This window comes from Stylophora pistillata, chromosome 8 (genome assembly GCF_964205215.1).
Source record: "Stylophora pistillata chromosome 8, jaStyPist1.2, whole genome shotgun sequence".
NCBI lineage: Eukaryota > Metazoa > Cnidaria > Anthozoa > Scleractinia > Pocilloporidae > Stylophora > Stylophora pistillata.
Window position 1 is genome coordinate 2602865 of NC_142526.1, and position 19870 is coordinate 2622734.

General features: G+C 37.9%; 1 protein-coding gene and 1 pseudogene across 11 annotated transcripts; one reads left to right on the top strand and one right to left on the bottom strand.

The window, feature by feature from the left end:
- The first annotated feature begins 136 nt into the window (after nt 1–136).
- LOC111325831 (uncharacterized) lies at nt 137–18843 on the top strand. Of its 10 annotated transcripts, XM_088729230.1 has the most exons (16): nt 137–253; nt 322–410; nt 7286–7363; nt 7697–7780; nt 8144–8227; nt 8594–8671; nt 9041–9118; nt 9699–9731; nt 10256–10276; nt 12398–12448; nt 13769–14139; nt 14568–14711; nt 15257–15427; nt 16990–17059; nt 17410–17496; nt 17968–18843. In XM_088729230.1, the coding sequence occupies exons 2-16, from the start codon at nt 377–379 to the stop codon at nt 18144–18146; spliced, it is 1563 nt and encodes a 520-aa protein (XP_088585356.1). In that variant the 5' UTR covers nt 137–253; nt 322–376; the 3' UTR covers nt 18147–18843. The 10 variants fall into 10 exon arrangements, with proteins under 10 accessions (XP_088585356.1, XP_088585359.1, XP_088585357.1 ...); XM_088729233.1 differs by lacking the exon at nt 9041–9118; XM_088729231.1 differs by lacking the exon at nt 8594–8671 and having other exon boundaries at nt 138–253.
- Nucleotides 3982–6344, bottom strand: LOC111325832 (uncharacterized; annotated as a pseudogene). The gene is made up of 4 exons (XR_015990248.1): nt 5579–6344; nt 5301–5413; nt 4709–4878; nt 3982–4190 (listed from the first exon to the last, which is right to left on the bottom strand). The product of XR_015990248.1 is annotated as an uncharacterized LOC111325832 (transcript).
- Nucleotides 18844–19870: the final 1027 nt, after the last annotated feature.

Sequence of the window (19870 nt, forward strand, 5' to 3'; positions counted from 1 at the left end):
TTGAAGTAAACCAAATATTCTGCTTCATCTTTTCCACAGGGCGCTAAAAAAATAATGATAATAATAAAAAAAGAAAACATGTCGTGCGTAGGTTGATTAGTATGCATGGAATGTGAACATAGCCAAAGATATCACAAAGGGAAAGTCCCTTTCAGTTTCGTCTCGTAGTGCTTCCGATTAATGCAACTTGGTTGATTCCAAAGGAAGGTTCAACGACTGTGTGACAAGTCAAAAGTGGAAACCAAGTGAAAAGGTATTGTATCCATTACGAGCATAAACTACATTCGCCTTTCGCATTTTTGACATTCTCTGGTTCTTCAGATTTCTGAAACTACCGGACCAGTTGCATTTTGTGACGGAAATCAGTACACTAAACATGTATTTCGATCTTTTGGTGGGGTTCCCTTCAGGTAAGTTTTAGTAAACCTTTAGTACTACTGGTGATATAATTTAAGGAACAAACGACTCGCAGTTACAAATGGGTCCGCGAGAGGCGATTATATGACCGTTTACTCTCGTCGTTCACTCTCAATCGCAAGTGAAAAACAAAACAAAACAAAGAAACTGTCCAGCACGGTACCGAAGCGTCTAGTTACGATTCGAAGGCATTTCAAATTTTAAGAGATTTTAGATGTGCTATTCTGAGAATTATAGCTTTGTCATAGTGAGGGTCGTCCTCTTGAGAATGATGGCGAGGACAAGGGAATATACGAAATTTGATTTATGAATAATTCTGGTAGAATGCCTCTTTCCGTTCTGAGCTCTTTCGACTCACTGTATCTTAGGGTCTACTAACAATCTTCTTCATACTCCCCCCCCCCCCCCCTCCCACCCAATTTATCAATCTGTAACCAAACAGAGATTAAAGGCTCTGCGAAAGCTTAGGTTAGGTTTTCAAAATAAATTGCATCTGCGAGGCACATATATCACCAAGTCATCGTGTTTCCCTCTGGCACTGTGTTTTGTAATATACAAACAGCCCACTGCGGAGTACGTTTCAGATACATGCACGGATACCCTGTAAGGACCTGATCCATGTCCCGTACATTTCCTATATTTTGATATTGATGCTGAAAAACCTCTTCACCGATGGTCAACAAAATGTACATATTTTTGTAATATGTAGGCATGATCTATGCATGGTTGTCGAACATTTAATCATGCTGAAGTGCTGTCTTCGGTCTTCTTTCCTCGATGATCACAAATTTAGTTTATAGAGTCAAGAAAATATTGATTAAGCAGTCCAAATGTTTCATTTAGCTGTATGTTGCCGTCACGGGCATCTAAAAGGTGTATAACATTCCCGTTTGACTAAAATGTAGTGTCGATATCTCTATGTCGTTCGAAACATAGTTTGATAAAAAATTATTACCCAATGTCGTTTAAGAATAAAAAGATAAATACAAATGGAAACGGTAACAGTTAAAAATAAAACAAATAGTTATGATCAGTGATGCAGGCCCCGCGGAGCGGATTTTCAAGTGGGGGAGGGGGGGGAGGCTAATGCGAACACGTTAGCGTGAGCCAACAAGGGGGTTCGAGGGCATGCTCCCCCGGAAAACTTTGGAATTATAGTCTTCTTAAATGGCTAGAAATGGATCCAAAACTGCCGAGAGTAAAGTTGATTTTTAATTCTTATAAAACAACAAGTAACAAACTGGCCTTCACGTTTGACCAAATTTAAATAAATAGACTGACTTCTAAGTAAAAAGAAATGGTGATTTAATCAGCCAAAATAACGGGGTGGGGGGTGTAAGGTGGCCGATGCTTGCCATTCATATTTTTCGTTGTTTTGTTAAGATTTTTCAAAAATATCTGATATAAAATCAAAACCAACTCAATCAGAAATTAAATTGGATAATCAAAGTAAAATCAAAATTAAATTACTAAGCAGTTACAAATGCAACAAAAAACGAACTATAAAGCAAAACAGCTTTAAAAACAAAGTGCAATCAAAACAAAGAATTGATTGATGTTAAAAATAATTGGCTGAGGAAAATGAAAATAACAACTCTCTTCTTTCCTAAAACGAGAGCGAAATGAAACGCATTTGTCAAATAATTTTTAAAACAAAAGCAGAAGAAAAAATAAAACGCAAATCAATTTAAACTCACCGTGGCCTATCGTTGCCATAGCCCACAAGGCTTTGCGATTTTAAAAAGGGGAAAATGGCGGCGGCGCGGAAAAATTTCAAAACAGCAATGAAGGAGAAAAGAACTGGTAAGAGGGGTGGTGTGAGCCATGACATACTGGCAAGAGAAGAGGTTGTTATTCAACGGCTAAGTGCGGAAGTGTCCGGCAAAGCGCAAAATTATTCACGTATTGGGCCGAGAGAGTTTGTACCATATGACTACGAGGAGGTGACATTAGCTAACATCAAGAGTGCTTGCCAAAAACATTTCGCATGAACTATTGGAAATGACATGATGTGTGAAATCTTAGCTGGAGAGCAAGGTCCATCCTGCTATTCGTTGGCCCAAATACCCGATATGAGAGTCGTGTATATCCGGTTCATCGAGGCAGCTCAGTCGTATTCTGCCACGAGTGTACATGAAGCTGCCGACCTCGTGCCAGGAATGAAAAGAAAACAACAAACACAGTTTAAGAGTGAGCCTTCACCAAAAAAGAAAGAGTCATGTGTCAGCGAAATGGTAGCCAAAAGTCTCTCAGTTGTTGAGATGCTCAAGCTCGGGAAAGTTATCCATGACAGATCTACAGATATTATCCAGTTGTACACTTTCGACGTCAACCAAATGAGCTGGTCTAGAAATCCACAAGAGGTCGAATTCGCCATTGAAAAGGAGCCCTTCGGAATTGGGGGATTCCGGAGAGCATTTAAAGCTAGCAGCACAACACTAGGTTTTCATAATTGTAAATGGGTCGTAAAGAAATATCTGCAAGCTGCTGTTGATAATATTGAAGCAGTAAAGCAGACAGTAGAGCAGCATACGAAAAAGGTCGTTCAAATGCACATGTTAGCTAAAAACATTGCAACTAAGTTGCAGAGCGAACTTGCCAAAGAGGACGCTTTGGTGTTGTACGGAGAAACTCTAAAGTATAAAGAGGTTTTTATGGGTAAAATAGAAGGGGGTGAGTTTGTCACTATTGAAGAATTTCTTGAGGGGAAGTTCACTAAGTATATAAACAACAATGGAGAATTGAGTATCAATGACTCAGAAATCTTGAAGAAAGCAGAAAGTCTTGCTCATTTTTCTTACGAGCACTCAGAGAAGGAGCTTATGATATTAGACATGCAAGGTAGTGGATATGACCTCTTTGACCCTGAAATAGCATCCCGAAAATTGATTGAAGATGAAGAGGTTCTATTTTCTACTGGAAATCTGTCAACTACAGCCATCAATAACTTCATTAGTGTGCACAATTGCAATGTGTATTGTAACCTGTTAGGTTTACAGACCTTGTAAGTTAAAAGCTGTCTTTGAAACAGGATTTTTCCCTGAGGGTGTATGCATCAGTAAGTGGCTTTTGCCTAGGGTGGGGCTCTCTTTGTTCTCTTGCAATGGGGCTCTCTAGTTCTTTGTACAGTTTGAGTAATCAGTGGTTCAAGCAACATTGTGAAATTAGTTCTGTACAACATGTATACCTTTGAAAACCAAAAGATTGAATCTAGGCTTTAGACGTTAACATGAGTTAATATTAAATAGAATGAGAATTGCACGCTTGTTACAGTATGTTTGGATTGAGATTGTATGAGACTATCATGAATAAGCTGTCTTTTACTGTGTCGAAGTCAGAATTTTCCTGACAAAAAGGGTCTTGGACAGTTCTTTAACAGGAGAAAACATTAGTTGGCTCCATGGGGGTTGGGACTATAGGTAGGTGGTTAACGTGATATAGGGCAGGCATTTACAAAATAATTTTGAAAATTCGTAAAGGTATGTAAAACGTATTATTACAACCATACACTAAACGAGACATTTTGGAATGTACACAGCCAACTTCAAAAACATAGTTGGCATTTTAGCTTCTACACAAATGTACATTAGGTGGGAAATTGTTCTTCAAGTACAAAAACGAATCCGTGCAGTGTTTTGGCTCAACCTCTTCAGGGGATGGTATAATGTCCTCGCAGGCTTTCCGGAGGTCAGGATGAAGAAAATCTGATGGAGTTTGTAGTAGCCCTGAGTGGGAAGCAACTTCCCCTAGCTGGTCTTCTGTCACAGGCCATCCTGAAAGAGAGCATGTCTGTTCAAATGCGCTTACAATAAAATATTGGATTGTCACTTGCTAACTACTCAGTTTCAGTTATATTATCACTAATTTTATTAGTGTTCCACTGTTATGCTTTTCTGCATCCTTCACTAGTACTGCAAACTGTCCTGCACAATTGTAATGTTATTATTTACATGAAGAAGTTTCAGGAAAGGATTGAAGTGATGATCGAGATTCAAAACCATTGACACTTTAGACTTAGTTTTTATAAACTCAGCATTCTATGATGCAATGTGAATCAAAATGATAAGGAATTGGTTTCTTTCATGACTCTATTCGAATAAACTTTGCTTTCGTAGGGCACACAATGACAAATCACTACTATGAAAGGTAATTCGTTATAAAAATTATATGATACAGGGTGAACCAGAGTCGTGAAGTGTCAACATTTTCTCAAGTCTCATTGCATGTGATAGAACTACCAGCAGCATCTATTTTATTGTCTGATTGAAGGAAACTGATTAGGATTCTTTACCGCACTCTTCCAACCCATATTCTTGTGGAAAGTTGTAAATGTGATCCGACACTCCATCAGGAAGAGAAGTATTTTTTTGTCTTCTGATTCTATGAGTGTTCCAGATGGTTTCTCGAAATGAGTCTAGCTGTTTTTGTATGACTGGAATTAAAATGAAAGCCAACAGCATCCTGAGGGAAAAAAAAAAAAGAAGGTAAAAGTTAGGTACTACCATAACTGGAACTTGCAATTGGACATGAACAAATTATGCCCAGGCCTTGTTTCATACTGTTCTTGACAAACCTGACTTCATTTAAAACACTTTAGGAAACCATGTTTGTATTTTTTCACTTTTTTTGAAGATTACAAAGAGACACTAAAAGACACTTTTGTCATGGGCTTTGATGCTTTTTTTGCCCCAAGTATGATTAAACCACTTGTAGATCCGTGTGAATCTCTTCTTAAGCTACAGGTTCCCAAGGAAGATGTCCTCTCCAATATTATTCTCAGAGGATACACCATAAGCAATACTCTTCACTATTTCTACAAAATATGCACTTTTTTTCCACATTGGTAATGCATGTCATCCAACAAGGAAAAATTAGATGATTACCTATGGGTCTCATTGTCTGGGTCATATAGGCCTTGTCTTTCAGCATGCAGAGCTGCACTTTAAATTTCTTTCTAACCTCTCGTGTAACTCCCTCCACCAACGCTCAATCTGTCAATTAATTAAATACTGCAATAAGTATGAACGACTACAGTTGTCTTTACATGTATATTACACTACTTTTTGACTTCTTCTTGATATAAACTACACATCCACATTATATATACACACACATGTATCTTTATCTCAAACCAAAAATTTGTTATATAGTATCTACCTGATTGCCGTTGATGGTCCATACACAACTGTATCAGTTGGTTCTATGTCGCCATGGTTTTGTCTTAGAAATGCCTGCTTGGTAGCCATAATGCCAGTTTCACTGCCCCTGTCAACTCTTATGATTGACGGCATTTTCCTAGATTCGTAAAGGTACTCCAAATACCATCGACCTATAAGCTTTGGATCAGAGTTGGTCACCCATACTCTTAGCCATAGCAACTTACGACTTGCGGTATCAATGCTGCTATAAACTGCAAGTGGGAATGTCCTGTTCTGACATCCCATTAACTTGTCATGACCGTCCATGGAATGGACCCAGTTAACTCCTTATGTGGTAAAACTGCCCCTTAACTTTGTTATTCCTATTGGTGGGACATCTTGCTGCCAGACCAACAGGGTCGAGATCAAACATAACATCGTGCACTAAATCTATAGGTACATTGAGTTTGTACTCTTGCCTTAACTTATTTTGCATTGCTCTATACACAAGAAGACATCCAGGACCGTCAAGCTCATTCTTGATTGCTTCCTTTACTTGTTCAACCGAAATTCTCGTGTCAGAGAAATGTACATCAAACTCTCGACGTCTTCTATCAAGAGTGCGAAGACTCCACGCATACTGTGGAAAGTCTCGTACGAGAAAGTTTAATATTTCCTCTCGTCGCAACCCTCGACTGACGTATGTCTCCATGTCTTCCCTTACTTTTGCGTCAGATCGCCAGGTAGGATTTCGAATATTGGAAGCCATTTTGTTCCATCCCTAGAACATTTCCCAGTTCTCCTCCCCTTAATAAAATCGCAAAGCCTTGTGGGCTATGGCAACGATAGGCCACGGTGAGTTTAAATTGATTTGCGTTTTATTTTTTCTTTTGCTTTTGTTTTAGAAATTATTTGACAAATGCGTTTCATTTCGCTCTCGTTTTAGGAAAGAAGAGAGTTGTTATTTTCATTTTCCTCAGCCAATTATTTTTAACATCAATCAATTCTTTGTTTTGATTGCACTTTGTTTTTAAAGTTGTTTTGCTTTATAATTCGTTTTTTCTTGCATTTGTAACTGCTTATTAATTAAATTTTGATTTTACTTTGATTATCCAATTTAATTTCTGATTGAGTTGGTTATGATTTTATATCAGATATTTTTGAAAAATCTTAACAAAACAACAAAAAATATGAATGGCAAGCATTGGCCACCATAGGTGTACGGCTAAGGCCCCCCCCCCCCAGCCCCACCTCCTGCGCGGTTCCAGAGATGAAGTATGAGTTTGATTACCAAATGATGGTAGCGAATCTTCCTTTTTTCGAATTTTACCTTTTCTATCATTTCTCTCATTATCGTTATCGTTATATTTAGACTAACTTCTAATTAGTAATCCTTCAGTACCACTGGTGATAACCTCTAAGTGAAAAAAAAATAGTGATTTAATCAGCCAGAAAAATGGGTTGGGGGGGACTAGAATCCCCCCCCTCCCCCCAAGCCCAACCTCCTGCGCGGTCCCAGTGCTGAAGTATGAGTTTGATTACCAAATGGAATAAAAGAACAACTCCACTGTCCTACGACTAGTAAAATGCATCGTGATTGGAAGGTTTTCCGACTGTTTCGAAATGAGTAGAAACCAACTTTGAAATATTGATCCATCACGAACATAAATTATATTTGCCTATCGCATTTTTTACACTCTTTGGCTCTTCATATTTGTGAAATTCGGCAGAACTCAGAGTGGAATCTTGTAAAGAGGATACAACACTACTGATCGGAAGTGAAAGTGGCAAAACTTCACTTCTTAATGGTAAGTATAGGGCGTTTAAGTAATCCTTCAGTACCACTGGTGATAACCTCTAAGTGAAAAAAAAATAGTGATTTAATCAGCCAGAAAAATGGGTTGGGGGGGACTAGAATCCCCCCCCCCTCCCCCCAAGCCCAACCTCCTGCGCGTTCCCAGTGCTGAAGTATGAGTTTGATTACCAAATGGAATAAAAGAACAACTCCACTGTCCTACGACTAGTAAAATGCATCGTGATTGGAAGGTTTTCCGACTGTTTCGAAATGACTAGAAACCAACTTTGAAATATTGATCCATCACGAACATAAATTATATTTGCCTATCGCATTTTTTCGGCAGAACTCAGAGTGGAATCTTGTAAAGAGGAGACGTATACAACACTACTGATCGGAAGTGAAAGTGGCAAAACTTCACTTCTTAATGGTAAGTATAGGGCGTTTAAGTAATCCTTCAGTACCACTGGTGATAACCTCTAAGTGAAAAAAAAATAGTGATTTAATCAGCCAGAAAAATGGGTTGGGGGGGACTAGAATCCCCCCCCCTCCCCCCAAGCCCAACCTCCTGCGCGGTCCCAGTGCTGAAGTATGAGTTTGATTACCAAATGGAATAAAAGAACAACTCCACTGTCCTACGACTAGTAAAATGCATCGTGATTGGAAGGTTTTCCGACTGTTTCGAAATGAGTAGAAACCAACTTTGAAATATTGATCCATCACGAACATAAATTATATTTGCCTATCGCATTTTTTACACTCTTTGGCTCTTCATATTTGTGAAATTCGGCAGAACTCAGAGTGGAATCTTGTAAAGAGGAGACGTATACAACACTACTGATCGGAAGTGAAAGTGGCAAAACTTCACTTCTTAATGGTAAGTATAGGGCGTTTAAGTAATCCTTCAGTACCACTGGTGATAACCTCTAAGTGAAAAAAAAATAGTGATTTAATCAGCCAGAAAAATGGGTTGGGGGGGACTAGAATCCCCCCCCCCCATCCCCCCAAGCCCAACCTCCTGCGCGGTTCCAGTGCTGAAGTATGAGTTTGATTACCAAATGGAATAAAAGAACAACTCCACTGTCCTACGACTAGTAAAATGCATCGTGATTGGAAGGTTTTCCGACTGTTTCGAAATGAGTAGAAACCAACTTTGAAATATTGATCCATCACGAACATAAATTATATTTGCCTATCGCATTTTTTACACTCTTTGGCTCTTCATATTTGTGAAATTCGGCAGAACTCAGAGTGGAATCTTGTAAAGAGGATACAACACTACTGATCGGAAGTGAAAGTGGCAAAACTTCACTTCTTAATGGTAAGTATAGGGCGTTTAAGTAATCCTTCAGTACCACTGGTGATAACCTCTAAGTGAAAAAAAAATAGTGATTTAATCAGCCAGAAAAATGGGTTGGGGGGGACTAGAATCCCCCCCCCCCCCCATCCCCCCAAGCCCAACCTCCTGCGCGGTCCCAGTGCTGAAGTATGAGTTTGATTACCAAATGGAATAAAAGAACAACTCCACTGTCCTACGACTAGTAAAATGCATCGTGATTGGAAGGTTTTCCGACTGTTTCGAAATGAGTAGAAACCAACTTTGAAATATTGATCCATCACGAACATAAATTATATTTGCCTATCGCATTTTTTACACTCTTTGGCTCTTCATATTTGTGAAATTCGGCAGAACTCAGAGTGGAATCTTGTAAAGAGGATACAACACTACTGAGCGGAAATAAAAGTGGCATGACTTCACTTCTTATTCGTAAGTATAGGGCGTTTAAGTAATCCTTCAGTACCACTGGTGATATAATTTTTGGAACAAACGACTCCCTGATACAAATGCGTTCGCGAGAGACGATTTAATGGACTAAAGACCGTCGTTCCTTCTCGCTCGCAAGAATAAAATCAAAACAAAACAAATAAGTATTCCAGCGCGGCATCGAAGCGGTTAATAACGATTCTAAGGCATTTCAAATCTTTTGAGAATTGAAATATGTTATTCTGTACAATGCAATGACATAAAAATTGCGCTCGGTTCGTTCTCTTGGGAATTGTGGCGTGGATAAGGGAAAATTGAATTTATGAATAATTCTGGTAGAATACCTGTTTCTCTTTGAGCTCTTTTGACTCACTTCATCTAAAGGTCTACTGATAATCTTCTCCATTTCCTCGCCAGTTTATAAATCTATAACCGAACAGAGACTGATAATCTTCTTCATTTCCTCCCCAGTTTATAAATCTATAACCGAACAGAGACTAAATGCTTTTCGAAAGGTACAAAGTTGGAGGTTAATGGTTTTAAAGTAAATCGTATCTCTCATTTTTTAATTTTGTTTTTTCAGATCTTTTCAAGTCTACTAAAGGCATGTTAAAAGGTATGTATAACTTTAAAGATTTTATATGTGAACAGTTCAGATAACCTGTTAATGGTATAACAGGTAACGAATCCTCCTTTTACGAATTTTACCCTTTCTATCATTTCTCTCATTATCGATATCGTTATCATTACAACTATTGTCCCCATAATTATTATTAGTAAAATTATAAATAGTAATAGCAGTAGTAATAAATTTAGATAAATAGACTTACTTCTAAGTAAAAAAAAAGTAGTGATTTAATCAGCCAGAAAAATGGGTTGGGGGGGAATAGAATCCCCCCCCCCCCCCAAGCCATACCTCCTGCGCGTTCCCAGTGCTGAAGTATGAGTTTGATTACCAAATGGAATAAAAGAACAACTCCACTGTCCTACGACTAGTAAAATGCATCGCAATTGGAAGGTTTTCCGACTGTTTCGAAACAGTCGGAAAGACTAAAGGCTCTTGGATAGGCACAAAGTTGGATGTTAATGGTGTCAAAGTAAATTGTAACTCTCTCATTTTTTAATGTTTTTTTTTTTCAGATCATCTGGATCTTTATCCAGGTATGTTGATAAATTTAAAGATTTTATCTGTAAACACTTAAGGAGGCCTCTTAATGGTATAACAGGTAACGAATCCTCCTTTTTCCGAATTTTGCTTTCTCTACCATTTCTCTCGTTATCTTTATTGTTATCATTATAACCTTTGTCCCCATAATTATTAATAGTAAAGTTATAAATAGTAATAGTAGTAGTAATAATAGTATTCAAACATAAACTGGTCGATTCTTGATAATCACATATACAAACTAAATGATTTTGAATTTCGAAACAGATCAGTCGTTTTTTCTTTGAAAAATTAATCAAATTTAAGATGAATCTTCAGCGAATTGTATTTTCTGTTAACTGCGCGCTCCACTCGTATACAGCGTCGCAGATAAACGTTTTAGGACCGTGTATTGTTTTTTTGTTTTTTTTTTGCAAATTTTAGCTTTTCTTAAGAAGATTGATAGTCTGAAAGTGGAAATTAGTGACTTCCAAAAAGTGATGTATTAACTTTATGAATTACCATGAAAATCTCAGTTTGTCATACACAAACTGTTGTAATCTGTCAAACCGCCCCGTTTTATGGGAGTTTGATTGTATATGAGAACAAAAACTGGGTAATGATGATATGTCAGATAGATTTCATGGAGGTTTTCTTTTATGCTTAAGTTCTCTATCTAACTATTTTTTGCGGACATTATGAAGCATGAAGTTATAGCAAGGGAAATCGCTTCTTTTTTTTTGCCAAGTTCGCCAATTGGTATATCTACAGTGTTTATTTTATGGGTCGTCCATGAGGATCTTTGATCAACTTTTTTCCTATTTTTTTAAAAGCTAGTCAAGTCAATCGTCAATTCTAATAATTCTGCACATTTCTGTTCAGGGCCTCCCTACTACACATGATAACCTTACCCTAACCCTATCATTTTAAAATTTTTGATTAGGCAAAGATTAGAGAATTGGCGAGTAGAGATATTGACACAAAACTGGTTTACTATGTCCTAAGTATATTGCTGACCTATTTCGGAGGTCTGATACGAAATATGCCCTACGTAGCAAAGAATTTGTTATTCCTAGATTTAATACAGCAACATATGGTAAGCACTCTATCAGATATACTGGACCTAAGTTATGGAATATTGTACCTAAGAACATTAGAGATCTGCCAACATTATCATCTTTCAAGATAAATATCCGTAAGATTGATCTAAATACTTTACTGACCGATAATTACTGTACCAACTGTATTTTATGCAGTACTTAATGTAAAAAAAAGTTTTTTAATGTACATTTTATCTTGTACATATTGTAAACATTTTAGCATGTTAACCAATCTTAGTATGTTTAGCTCAATTAGCATTTTAACTTTAATTAATATATGGATTTAGTCATTTTTAATTTATTTTGTAGTGTCCCCATTTAGTGGTTATGTACTGCTATTTTAGTCTGACACTTAAATAAAGGTATTCATTCATTCATTTGCATTTTTAATAGTGTTTTGCCGGCTTTCACTGTCACGCCATCATCAAAAACCATTCAACAAATATATTCATGAATGAAAAAGATAAAAGAAGATAATATTTAACCCGCTGTCTTGCAAACATTCAGATTTGTACGATGACTTTTCGTGCGGTAGATATTCAAAGAAATGTTTTACTAAAATTCGTAAGGCTTTGTATTGAGACACCATGTTTATGTCCCTTTGAGGGGTACAAATATGGTGACCGGACGCTAACAGAAGCATAAATCGTCGAGTTTTCCTATAAAAATCCAGTACGTCTTTTGAGGCCTCGTAAACATCTATATGAGCACTTATTCTCATACAAGAACTGTTCAGATTACCAAATCTCGACGGATAACTCACTTTTTAACCTACGTGACAGCATTTTGATATCATGTCACGCAAAAGCTTAGAAATTCTGAACCTTGCTTCATGTCAAGACGAAAATCCTTATTAAACTGAGAATTTTTCAAAAGATAAGTCTTCAGCTTTTCTTATAAATAACTGAGTTAAAATCTCAAAAGGATTAATAGTTCCTTGTTTTTAATTTTGATGACGTCAGGTGAAAACCAAGAATTAAATTATTGCTCTCAGCTTTTAACATTGTACCATTCTTCAATGTTTACCTTATCTTACAGTTATTAAATCCTTCAAAAGCTCAGGTGGAAAAGAAATAAAACGAATAAGTGGTACGTATAGCCTTTTGGGCAGAAATGGTAAAGAATAACATTAAATGAAGAAGCCTTTATTTTTATGTAGTGCAAACAATTTAGTATGGGGACTTCGATATGCAAACTAATCACTCACTCCCTAAGATGTTGATTATTGTTTATTAATCGTCCCGAACTCGCCCGAACACGAAACCATATTGTAGTACTACCAGGTGTTCTGGTGACGTCACTGAACCTGGGAGTAAATTTTAATTTTGTATTCCATAGGGAGGATTGCGCGTAGTTGTCAGTACATTTTGATTTTTGGCGATCGCGGTCGCATCGAGTGTTCTGATCGATGGCCTCTAGAATTTCGTTTTCTTTGCTAAAACCTCGATTGGATATCGAATTTAGCTGTCAAAATTATTTATTTAAAGCCCCTAGAAAAGAAAAACAGAGTTTCATTAAAAAAAATCTTGGAAAAACTGCCCATAAAAATATCTGTGAAACCTGAAACCACGGGTTTTGATTGGCTGCAGGTGAAAAATCAGATCATTACTAAAAAAATATCTTCAAAAATCTCATTCGAACGAAAACTGTCACGAAAAAAGGTTGTAATAAAGAGCATTAGGCGTGCAAGGCATTTCTGTGCGGCTTTAAAAATTAAAATGTTCCTTTTAAAAATATTCTTCTTACTGATTGGCTTATTATTTTCGGCCAAATCACCTGGTTAGTAACCGCACATAAAACAGTAGTGAGGCCTTGTGATAGCTTATGCTAGAATCGTTGCTTTAAATATCACCTTCCAAGCGAACAAAAATTCGTCGAGTTGAGGCACAAACCCAATGCTGTGAATTACTTCGATTGTTTATTAGGTCGGAGTGCTCTTCGATGCCTTTTAAGCTCTGTCAGGTTTTACCCCAAAGTTTACATGAAAGGGAGTGTTATTCTCATACACCAGCATATGTTTACAGGAAAGTATGAACTGAATCAAGATTTTCGAAACTACCTTCCCATGCGGTTAATGTAAAACGTTTGGTGTTCCGTTTAACTGAAATTTTAAGCACGGGGAGGGGGAGGGGAGGTAATTGATATTATAGTCGGTGGCCTATATTAATAATAACAACTTGAGAACAAAATTTTGGAAGTATGCAAGGTATGAGAAAGATGCTATTCTATCGTATTTAATATATCGGAAATAGCTGCATTACTCAGAAGGGTTGAGCTTATGCTTCTATTTCTTCTCTGTCTGTCTTTCTCTCTGTCTCCCTGTTTGTTTGTCTGTTTTAGTTGTCGGTCGCTTTCTCTGATGAATGGACTTACTGTTTGTGTTTCATTCTTGTAAACGATTTCTTGTAGGACTGTACAGTAAGGATGATTGGAATCTGGACAAAGAAGACGGGATTTGGATGGAGCACAGCGCTTTGAATGATCCCAGCAATAAGTGGGAATTTTATGTAGGATACAGGCAAAGAGGTCATTCTGCTCTTGCGAAACAGTGGCGAAGTGTAACGGAATATTACCGGGACGCCACAGTAAAGATCAATCACAATATCATAGAACTGACAATTCCATCGCCAAATGAGAATCACGAATTTGCAGTATTCGGAAAACCAGAGATAGAGGACAAAAAGAGGATGCAAGTGGGACTCTTTGGTAAAAAACCAACGAAAGGGAACAATATCCTAGTCCATGTGGTTCTCTTTGATGACACGTTGATGGCCTTTGAGGTAATAATGAAAAGATGGCACCAGAAATAATTATTAAAGATTTGCAGATTGTGAACAACTTATAAATTAAGCATTGGAAGTCTCTTTTGAACCTTAATTGACTATTACGGTGACAGAGCCAAAATTTTCCAAAGAATATGCCAAACACATCCTCCAAAATTCTTCTTTATTTACTGGAAATTGCGTCTTTTGAAGAATTAGGCGAAAGTTTATTCTTAATACAGCTAAGAAGTTTTTTTCATACGTTTGAGCGAGAGGCAATCACCGACTCCGTCAATAACACCCAAAATTCTTATTCACAACCACCCACATTACGTCTGGCTTTAACATTTTAAGTGCGAACTTGTAGACCTGTTTTAGGGTCTTTATATTTTAATCGGAGTTCATTTTCTTGATATTTATATCCTTTATTTCTATATCACAAACAGAATGTGTGCGAAAAAGAAGAGAGTAAAGACCGCCAATTGTTAACAACATTAGCGGGATTGTTCATCTCTAACAGTGACAAAGATATCATGATTGAGGTCAACGGTTTGGAACCTGGATACGAGATCAATGGCAGCACTGTAAAGGTAACCAAAGCAATTTTAAAGATTAAACCAGGTAAAACAAGATGGAACGTTCAACACCGAAAAAACAAAAGACAGTTGCAGCGATTTCACCCGGCAAACTCTAATGGGAATTGAAAGTCTTCTGCGAAAAATAAATATTCATCCATCTATCTAAGCATCAAGTACCTATTAATCCATTGATCCATTAGTTTATTATTCATTCCTTCGTTCATTTTTCCATCCATTTGTTCATCCTTTATATTTGGTTAGGCAATAATAAAACAATTAATTTCCATTGCTTACATGTCAGTTCAGCTTAAATATGACATCATACTTGGATGGGCAAATTACAAAAGCCTTCGTTATCATTAATTCGCAAATTTCTGTTTAACACGGGTTTCTGCAAATTTTCTAACTCCCTTGACACTCCATATACCTAAGTGTCCTCTATCTCCTTAAGCATCGTCAAGGTAATTTGTGAAACTAGAGATCTATAAAACCTGTTACATGTAGCTAGTATTAAGAGCTACCACCTATCCACAGTGATAGCTATGTTCTTCTCATAGACGATCAAGTCTAAGGATGCCTGGAGGACACCTGAAAATTCAACTGACTATCCCAACTGCCTCTTTGAGATAAGTTGCAAAGATAAAAGGACCAGCTCATTCAAGTGTGAGATTATCGCTTGCCAGGAAACAGACACAGCTGAAGCTGAGGTTGTTACCCACTTTGGTCAGGTATGGGTTGATAGCCGCTCTGATTAGGTTTTGGTTGTGATCTGTTTTTATCAGGTCTATACTACTGCCCTCTTTAATTAGGTCAGGGTTAATACCTGCTTGAACAGGTGCTTGTGACTACCCAATTCGATCAGGTTAGGGTTGCCATCCGCTTTGAACAGGTGCGTTTGGCTACCCGCTTGTATTAATTCTAGGCTGCTACCCGCTTTGAACAGGTGTGTTTGGCTACCCGCTTTGATTAGTTCTGGGCTGTCACCCGCTTTGAACAGGTGTGCGGGCTACCCAATTTGATAAGGTCTGGGTTGCTACCTGCTTTAATCGGTTGATATGGCTACCCATATTGTTCAGTTGTGTGTGGCTACCCACCTTGAACAGGTGTGTATGGCTACCTGCTTTGAACAGGTTTGGGTTGCCACCCACTTTGATCATATGTGTGTCGCTACCTGCTATGCTCAGGTATGTGGCTACCCGCTTTGAACAGGTGTGTGTGACTACCCACTTTGATCAAGTCCGAGTTGGTAGCCGCTTTGATTAGTTATGGTTGCTACCCGCCTTGATCAGGTATGGTTTGCTTACTGCTATGATCAAATATAGGTGGCTATCTGCTTTCGTAAGGTTGGGCGGCTTCCCGCTTTAATTAGGTATGGGTTGCTACTTGCTTAGAGCGCCGGATTGTGTTGTGCGGAAGTTCGAGGGCTCGAGCCCCGGCCGAACCAATACTCATGGTCTTAAAATAAGTGAGGAGAGTTTTGCTACCTTTCTATAATCAAGAAATGGATAGATATTCTAGTCTTCTCGGATAAGGACGAATAAACCGTAGGCCCCTTCTCCTACAGGTTTAGGGGAAGGAGACGTTAATTTCCCACGCACGAGATTACTTTGTGGTGGATGTCATCCCCTGGTTGGGATGGGTGGGTGTTGGCCCTGAAAAAGCCCCTATGGAGAGTGGTCAATTAACCTATGTATGTAGTTTGGGTGGGTATCTGCCTTGATCAGGCATGGTTTGCCACCTGGTTTGATCAATTAGGGGACACTGTCTGCCTTGATCAGGTATGTTTGGAAACCCGCTTTGATCTGCCGCGGTACAGTTTGCCACCCGATTTGATCGGTGAGGGTAGGCAACCTGATTTGATCCAGTGTGGTTGGCTACTGACTATCATCTGGTCTAAGTTGCCACCCGCTTTTATCGGGTATGGATTGCCACCAGCTTTAACCTAAAGCAGTTAGCAACCCATAGATGAAAACAAAACGGATGTACAGTTACCCAGCACTAACTCATCTTTCCGTTGCATGACCTTCAGTAACACTTATTGAGAGATATAGATATCAAACACTTTTGAAAGGGTTTTTTTTTTTGTTGATAACATGTCCAAACACCTCAAAACTCAAAACGAATGCACGAAAGGATTTTGAACTTCTTCCATTTTATTACTAATACACCTCGACTTTTGCTAAATTTCAATCAAAGCAAATGAGAAAAGAGGTGAAGCCCTTTCCGAGGACAAGGACGTACATTAAATCACATCCTACCAATGCATGCATACCTTTCTTTTTTGTTTCAGAACTATGAAGCGACTGCAACTGAAAATGGTGTGACCGAACAACCCCAGAAGGAACTGGAGAAACTTATCGGTGTGCACAGCTGCCATTTTTTCTAGTATATTATCAAGAGGGTATTTCTTCACATGCCTTTAATGTCCTTTTAAGCCTTTTAGGCCTAGAGAACAACCGAAACGGACTCCACCATAATAACATATGGGGTCGGGCGAGTCCCAATAGTGGCTTGCACTGAATTTAGCAACTAACCAACTACTCGTTAGGAACTACTCTTTGAAGGGAGTAAAAAGTGTTGGGTAGTGAAGGACCGGGAGGTCAAGTAAGAATGAAGTTTGGGATAAATGATATAAAAATCCGCGCCCCAATGAATGTAACCACCAAACCTCGTGTGTTCATTGTATCTTATCTTAAATGTTTTTTCCCAGGTATTTGTTTCTTCCAAGTGTCTTTTTTCTTGGCATGCTGTTTTACTGATTCTGATCAGTCAAACTACTGGTGCAAAGTAGCGCACGGTATGTCTGGTAGTAGGAGTCCAATTATCAAGTCTTTTAGAACATGTGTTATCAACAGAATGGATCTACCTATGAATGGAATTTAATGACTTAAGATCCTTTTTTCAAATGATTGAAACACAATAGCTGTCTGACGCTTCATAAATAAATTAGTTGAAGTTAACGTTTAACTTTTTCCACAAGAAAAGTAGCTCGACAGCGAGTCTTAATTACGCTTCCTGTTCCATCTGCGCATAAACTCTCCTGTTTTTGTCACTGGTACAACACTTCACCCTTAATATCCAAATCGGGCTGCTGATAACCTATATTACGTTGAGTAATTTTGTTGTTGCCTTGCCAAGACCTGAAGTTATATTTCACAACGACATAATTTCCTAATGTGACCTATTTTGTTTCACCCATAATCAAATATTGTTAGTGTTCTTCTAAATTTCTTCCTGCCATTCTGAGTTGGACTGGATTTTTATTTAGTTTTAGGAGCTGTACCGCATTTGCCTGCAGACGACTGTATTCCAACCGGACACCAAGGAATAGATTGCAACGTTTACAAGACCGCAAAAAGGGGAAAGCAGACCAGACACCGTGGAATGGATCGTGAATACTGCTTGGAACGTCCCGAATCGGCTCGTGATAGATTGGGTTGCTTATAAAGCGAAATTTTGTTCTGTTAACAAGTGTGACATGTTGTTAGTACATTTGATTCTTGTAAAACAAATTGAAGCGTAACTTTTAAGATTAGAACATGTGATGAAGTACTCTATTAAATTTGCAGCTCTTTCAAAAGACCATAGTTTTGCCTAACAAGAGAGGAAGGGTGCCAAGATACACAAAAGTTCTCAGTAGATCTAAAATAATTAACAAATGGTGAACATCACAACGTACACTATTGAGTTATGGGTGCACACGGTGATGCGGAAGCGTCTTTGGCCTCTTGGGTGCTTGGAAAACCTCCTAGGTTGATCAATCAGAGCGCGGGCTTTACTTTGGTTATATCACAAAGATTCTTCTTTAGCTTTATTGCTCCGGTCTTATCCTAAAGCATTGTAGCGACGATCTCACGATAATGGCTACTTTAGCCTATAATAATTGTTATCATAAGTCAATAATGGAGTCAATACAATACTTTATTCAAGAGAAAGGAAAATAAAAATTGTAAAAGTATCTCTCGAAATGGGATATTCTAGAGGTTAGCCCTATATAAAAGATTCTCCGTCTGCAAGGAAGAAGATGTTGAATCCAAATTATAATTTTATATAAACTCTAACTACCTACGGATTTATTTATACCGATTTGATTGGCCTTAAAGGCCATGAAACACTCGAATAAAAGAATGAGTGAGCACTGTGATGGTCATTGTTTTTGGTTTGCTTGTGAGTGATACGATATTTTTTTTAACTTGGAGACCTGAGGCAATACATCTAAAAAGTACACACCTATGAAAATGTTACTTGTTACACTATCTAAGGTGTAAAACCCAAAATGCTCCAACACTACCTGGCAAGAACTCATGTGGTAGGTATGCCATCGAATTTCTATTTTCATTTCCCCTAATTAGCTCTTCTATTCAGTTTGAACAGCAGTAATGCAATAATCGAGAAACAAATTGGATTCTCCCTATTCTAACTAAACATCATCAAAAGGAAGAAAACTGCTCTAAACACAGTTTGAAACACTTTCACAAAATTTCCGAAAGGGACATTGAGAGTGTTATCCTCGTAAGAAAAAATAGAATTTATGAATTTCCAAAATTATTGGTAGGGTCAAAAAGGTAACTCGATCGCATTGCAGGAAACGATGAGTAATTGCACTGATGAGAGTCTAAGACAAAATCAAGGAAGAATTCAAGCAATGATTTCATATGCTTGTTTCCTGTATTGGTCAGTTTTGTGTACGTGGACCGTGTAACTATCTGCGCCCCGATCATTCAAAAAACCGACAGGAAAATCCTGAACTCTGCTTTTATATCAACATCAAAGCTTAATGAATTGAATGATGCACCATTAAACATAGGAATATTGGGAGTTGATAGGTTACAAAAAGATAAGTTGAAGTCGGTTGAAGGTGTTATGAATTCCCCTAAATCATCTGGATAATGTGCACATTTCCATTTTCACAGCCCACAAGAGCAGATTTTAGGCCTACTCAGGGGCCTTAAGTTGCCGTAACTTAGGCGATTTAAGGCAACTTTAGCAAAATTAGCAGAAAAAACATTGCAAAGTTAGGCGACTTAAAGTGATTTTATTTGACTGAAGTGATAAAATCAAAGTTAGCAACGTCTCTCCATAAAGTGACCTTGAAAATATTTACAGAATCCCTTGCAATAAACGCAATAATTATTTTGGTTACTTTTGTATGCTCAGAAGTCACCATTGCC

Bases quoted from the DNA above. Each gene is read 5' to 3' on its own strand.
- LOC111325831 (XM_088729230.1), top strand. From the start codon at position 377: ATGTATTTCGATCTTTTGGTGGGGTTCCCTTCAG. The intron at 8,672-9,040 runs GTAAGTATAGGG...GAAATTCGGCAG, and splicing joins CAAAACTTCACTTCTTAATG to AACTCAGAGTGGAATCTTGT. The intron at 10,277-12,397 runs GTATGTTGATAA...CTTATCTTACAG, and splicing joins TCATCTGGATCTTTATCCAG to TTATTAAATCCTTCAAAAGC.